Source organism: Athene cunicularia, assembly GCF_003259725.1.
Source record: "Athene cunicularia isolate RWA chromosome 1 unlocalized genomic scaffold, athCun1 chr1_part2, whole genome shotgun sequence".
Taxonomy (NCBI): Eukaryota; Metazoa; Chordata; class Aves; order Strigiformes; family Strigidae; genus Athene; species Athene cunicularia.
The window spans coordinates 69,874,015-69,880,014 of record NW_020799092.1 but is presented as its reverse complement, the minus strand read 5'-3'; the positions used below and the strand labels follow the sequence as shown (position 1 = coordinate 69,880,014).

The 6,000-nt window shown below is 39.5% G+C and overlaps 1 protein-coding gene across 1 annotated transcript in view; it reads left to right on the top strand.

Annotated features, from left to right (window-relative positions):
• Positions 1–6,000, top strand: part of GSAP (gamma-secretase activating protein) — a 48,277-nt gene that overhangs the window by 260 nt on the left and 42,017 nt on the right. The window contains exon 2 of the mRNA XM_026868012.1: positions 3,280–3,382. Within this exon, the coding sequence (XP_026723813.1) occupies positions 3,280–3,382 (103 nt within the window). The remainder of the gene's footprint in view (positions 1–3,279; positions 3,383–6,000) is intronic.

Sequence of the window (6,000 nt, the reverse complement as noted above, 5' to 3'; positions counted from 1 at the left end):
GCCGCTGTCCTCCTCGGCCGGGCCCAGAGCAGCGAGCTGCGCCCGCCGCGGGGGGGCCGTCCCTCCGGTGCCGGGGTGCTTGAGGCAGGGAAGTTTGGTGTCTTCAAGGAGCGTCTCACGTGCGGGAAGCAGTTCTGCATGTCTGCACTCCACAGCTTGTTTCTTTCTTCTGTCAAAAAAAACCAAACACGTTTGGGTGGTTTTGGTTGGGTTTTTTTTTTGTCTTCCCTCCCCAAAAAAGGTTTTTAGCATGACTTCCTTTCCCACACTACTCCCCTTTCTCGGAGGAAAAAAAAACAACCAACCCAAACACTCCTGTGTATGTGGTAAATGAGTGCCAGTTAAAATTAGGCAACGTGCGAGCTGTCACAGCAGTGTGCGATAGCCAACACCGTGAGTGCCTGATGTGGTTGGAAAAAAGAATGACCCCCCCCCTGTATTCTTGGCCCTGTGTTTTTTTGCTTGTGTTTATTCTCATTCATTGACAGGGCAGTTGGCTCCTTTCTGCTTTTCAGAAACTGATGGAAATCTTGGTCTGAAAAAAAAAAATTACTACTTCTGTACAAATAGGTGATCACTAATGCACCGTGTGATAAACTTGAAACCTCAGGTCCTTTGGTGGCTTTCAATTAGTTGGAATAATTAATTTGCTTCCCGTATTGAGGGCCTGTTATCAAACATAAGAACTTGTTTGGAGGTAAAACAAGGAAGTGTCAGATTTTTTGGTTTTATAGAAGAAAATTACTTACCAAGCCATCAGTTAAAATCTAGTAAAAATTATTTCACATGTACTAGATAGTTTACTGAACAACTGTTGAAAGGCGTACTAAGGGTTTTGAGGTAAAATTCTGAAATTCTCCATGCATAATCAGTTTGGCTATGAATTTATCAGTTTGTATGTGATAAATTCAGGGAGTCAATTAACCTATGCATTTATGTCATAACCATCTCAAGATGGTGCTGACTTGTGTTTGGGAAAGGGCCAACCTTATTCAGCTTTCTAAAATGTTATACAGACTGTTTATTCAGTAAATGCCCTTGGTAATACAGAATCAGAAGAATCTAGATTGGAAGGTGCATCTGATCAGATACCAGCATAGCTGCATTGCATTTCAACTTCTGTTTATGTATACCGACTTTTCACCTGGTGTAGTGCTGTTGTGTTAGGACTGTGAAGGTGGGAGACAGGAACTTGAAAATATTCATTTAAACATCAGAGAAATACCTGTTCACAGAAAGCAAGTGATTTTTTAGGAGTCATGGTACTTTTGTGTCAGTGGTTTCAGATATTACTCATATTTATTATTTTCTGAGGACCTGAAAACCTGTGATACCATGTGAGAATTTGTAATTGCATGAGAGCTGGGAGTAGCTATGATGGTGACAGAGGAGAGGCATGTAAAGAGAACCAGCCTTGTTCTCTTTATTCCACTTATTTTTGTATGAGCTGCATATAATGGCCTTCAGGAAATCAAACACTGCATTCTGAGTATGTTGATAAGAGTTGTTTGCTTGGCAGGCAGGTTGGGTTGGTTATTTTGCAGTCCTTCATCAGCTGTTCTAAGCTGTGGGATGAGGAAGAAGTTGTAGTTTTACATGCAGTTTTACTGCGGGACTTTTCAGGGGCAGAGATGATTGCCACTTCTTTGGCCCCATACTCCCCCTGACAATGTTCAGTGACATGAAACTCACTTTTGACGCAGAACTTTTTCAACACCTTTGTGTTTGATAAATTCATTGACATGGAGATTTCTTGTGGACCTTCTCTAGCTTAAATTTGGTTCTGAGGAAGTAGTGTATGAGAGAGAAGTGTGGAGACTGTAGTACTCATCTTGAAAGATGGAGGTGGTGGTTAAATTACGGGAAGTTTCCACTAAAAGAAGAGCAGAATATATGGTTATTTGAGACTTTCTCAGTCATCACCAGCTAGCCCTATGTGGTGGTATTGTAGTGTACTTTGAGTGATCTGAAACCAGTAGAAAGTGATGTGTTATAAAAATGTACACTAGAGATTTTCATTGTCCTTCCACAACAAAATACAGATGTTATTTCCTTCTGATAATACTTGTGAAAAGGTTTTTTCTTATCACTGCAAACTGTACAAGCCAGTTTATAATATCACCCTTGTGAAACTAAGTTTTACATGTCTTCCTTCTGTCAACGCTTCATGATAACTGCAAAGTAACTAGTGTTGAACTAGAATAAGTGCTGGGAGTTGTGGAGTATTCTTTTCATTGATGTTTACTGAACCACAGGCTACCTTTATCTTAAAACTAGTACCAGTCATGCAGCTGTCAATCTTTTAAGGGCAAAATTTCTACTTTTAGTGAACGTTCCATCTGAGATAAACACATTTTTGGTGTCAGCAGTGATTAGAAAACTGAAAAGCAGCATCAGGAAAATATGCATTTTTGTCACCTTGAGTATGATACTTTATCTTTTTTTGTGGTATTTTCCTTCTTATTTTGTGGTGCTTTGTCCAGATGCACTCTTCTGTGTCCATCTTAGCTTCCTGCTCATCCGTTTCCATTTTATTCATACCCTACATCATCTCTCTTGTCCTGCATTGCTTAATTCCCTTGTATTGTAGGTATGTTGCATATAGATATATATGTATGTGTGTGTGTGTGTATATATATATATATGTATGTATATATATATGTGTGTGTGTGTATATATATATATTCATATATGTATATATATATATGTGGCGTTTAATCTCGTGGTTCTTGGGGTTTGGGTGGAATTCCTTTTTTAGGACTGAGGGGAGTGGGTGAGTGGTGGTGGTGTTGCAGAGCTGATCTCTAAAGATGTACTTTATTTCCAGGCATTTGTTTGGGATGATGAAAGGGCAGGTGGGAGCAAGTGACACTTCCCTCAGGCTAGTTATGTCTCCCTGTAGCTTCTGAGGATTGGAGTGCAACTTAACTGTTTGAACCCTATCTTATGTATAACAAATAAATGCTTTTTTTTTTTTCTGTGAGTGGAAGATAGTGAAAAGGCACATTATGTTTTCATCTCAAAAGGTAGTGGCCATTAGAATCAAAATTATAACAAAAGGTCAGGGGGTTACGTAAATACTTCTTTCCTGTGTGTTTTGAAACCCCTTAACTCTTAGATGCTGAAGTTTATCAGGTTTAAATCATGATGTAAGAAATATTCTCTCCCAAAAGGAGTAATTTCAGCATATACAAAGAAGTATTCATGTGTAAAAATATATTTAGTATCTTTGCTTAAAGCATGCAGAAGTTGTATAGTGAACCAGCTCAAATGAAAATCCTGTGCCTTTTTGATACTTATCATTTCAGATACTTCTGAGAATTCATCAGCACTCTATGTTGTAAACGTTGAAAGAAATGGAAAAATTATTTATACCTGGAAGGTAAGTCTGTCTTGGAACTTAATAAAAATCTAGACGAAAACAACACTGTATGTATGTCTATGCCTAATTGAGTCCTTGTAGTGAGTAACCCATTGCGGTGAGGGTTAGAAAGAAAACTTGAGTGATTACAATTTAGGGGTTGGGCAATGGGAAAATACCTGCAGATGAAGATTAAGAATGTTGAAATGGAGAGTGAAGTACTGACCTAATGAAGTCCATAGGGGTTTTGCTGTTGGCTTTTTTGAAGGGCCAGAATCTCACCCTGAATGAAATGAATTTCTTTAAAAGATAAATTCTTTGTAAGCAGCACATTCTTTCACCCTCAGAATTTCTCAGGGAAGTCTGACTATTAGATTCATGTGCACTGCTTTAGTTAAATAGGTTATCTCCTACCAATATATATGTTAAGATGCCATTCGTCTAACATTAATTGTGCTCCTGCCTTTATTATTTGTTTCTTTAAGATTAATGTATAGTATTTTATTGCAAGTAGTCTGAAGTCACCATTGTTTATTTGATGTCTTCAAGTATCTAGAGCTATGTTTTTTAGCATAGGATTCTCCTCTCCATGGCATATGTATAGCTTTTAGGTTGAAACACCTGTAGTTCCAAGAGATTTTTAAATGGTTTGAGAAGGTTTCCCCTTGATGAGAGAAGCTGTGGTTCTTGTCTGTGCATCTTGGAGAAATTTTTAGACCCAGCTGGATTCTGGAAGATCTTGGTTCTTGAAGCCTACAGATTGGAGGTAGCAGACTCAGGTAGACTAGGGCTGCCTTTCATTCCCCTCTGGCTCAACAGTGTTAAAACTCTCCAGCTTCCCTAGGGTTAAGGGAAGAGGTGAGGCCTTCATCAAGGTATAATACACTTCAACTGTGGGTGGATGTTTCCTTTAGTATGAGCATAGGGAGGGGAGTCTGTACAAGACAACAGTAACCATAAAAACAACACTAAAGAATGTGTCAAGTTTGGGTTTTTTTCATTGCTCAAAACACTAGAAAGACTTAATGAAAGTAACTTATCTAGCTCCCAACTGCAGATCTGGTACTGTATATATGAGATGCTGCTGCTTTCTAGCATCTGTGGAATCTCACAGTAAGCTTTTTTTAGGCTTCTAGCATTGATGATTTGCAAGTGCCTTGTATGCTGTTTAGGCTCTTGCAACTGGCCCCAGGGATGAGTTGTATCTCAAGGTTTACACATCTAAACATAGATGTCTGCCTGCGTGCTAGGTGACTCAGCTCCCTTTGTAGTCAGCAGGGATCTGGTCAAAAGAGTTGCTGGAGTTTAGAGAACTGGCCACTTGTAGCCTGTACTTCAGAAAGAGGTGTGTGGGGTGGAGGAGGTGGACAAATACCCACTAGACTCCACTGACTGAATAGGCCAGTGGCTCTCTGGAGGATTTAAACACCTAGGCTTAGTTCCCCAAACCTAGGGGTAAATAGGAAGTCACTTAAAACATTCACTAGTAGTTTCACTTTCCTAATTTTGGGAATAAAGTGACCTCTGCAACCTGTGTGGTAGGAATGGCTGGATGACAAAGCCTGAGAACTGCAATTAGTAAACTGCATGGCAGTGCTGCAGTTTTCACCTCTCAAATGCCATCCCAAAGGAGATGCTGATGCTGCTTCTTTTCCTGTTTTCTTACCGTGATAAAGCAGTTCAAGCATTTTCTCCTGAGTCAGTCTGCTGAAAAACCAGCATCTATTTATTCCTCTATTAGGAAGGATGCTGACATATTTTGTTTGCTTCTACTGTAACTGATTTTACACTTGTTAGTGGGCAAACTGAAAGATACTTCCTGGAGTTTTCTCACAAAGGACAAATGTGTCTTAAGGTGATATTGCATTAAATATATGATGCTTCTTCCAGAGAGAAGTTGTTCGTAGTGTATGGTACACCTTTCTTCCTTGAATCAATGAAATCAGCTGAAAGTGTTGGTACCCACTTAGCTGCTATTGATGTCAGTGGGAGTCAGTACATCCACACTTGTCTGTGTGCATGATAAGAACATGTGGGTATGTCTGCTCCAAAGCTCACGTTTCTCTAGGTGGCTTGTATGTTGGTAGGAGCACGTGTGGCGTCCCAGGCTGTAGCTGCATAGCCCTCACCTGGTGTTCTGAACAGGCTGGGTCTTGAGCTGCTAATGCTCCACCTTTCCTGACATCTGTGCTTTTGTTAAATTAGTTATGTCTGTGTTGGCTGCAGTCACACTTTGGGACTGTGATACTTTAAAGCAGGACTGAATTTTATTTTTCCCCCTCTCAAGAGTAGAAAGCTAAGAAACAGCAAGTGTTGGGCATATTGTGTGTCTGTGTCTGTCTTTTTACACTACTGATTTAGCAAGGGTTCATTCCATATGTTTCCCTTTCTGAAACAGTCCATTGACCATGTATGGGTGTAGTTTTGTGGTTCTGGAGTTTTCTGCAAACCTTTTAAGAGGAGTATCCATTTATAGTTACATAGAAGAAAAAAGAGTCGATATATGCATCTTAGCAAATGGCAAGTGGTTTTAGGCCCTAATTTGACACTTCTTTTAAATGTTTACAGACTTGTTCTGAAATATAAGTATTCTTTGTGCTTTGCTATTCTGTTCAACTAATTACATCATCACACTGGAA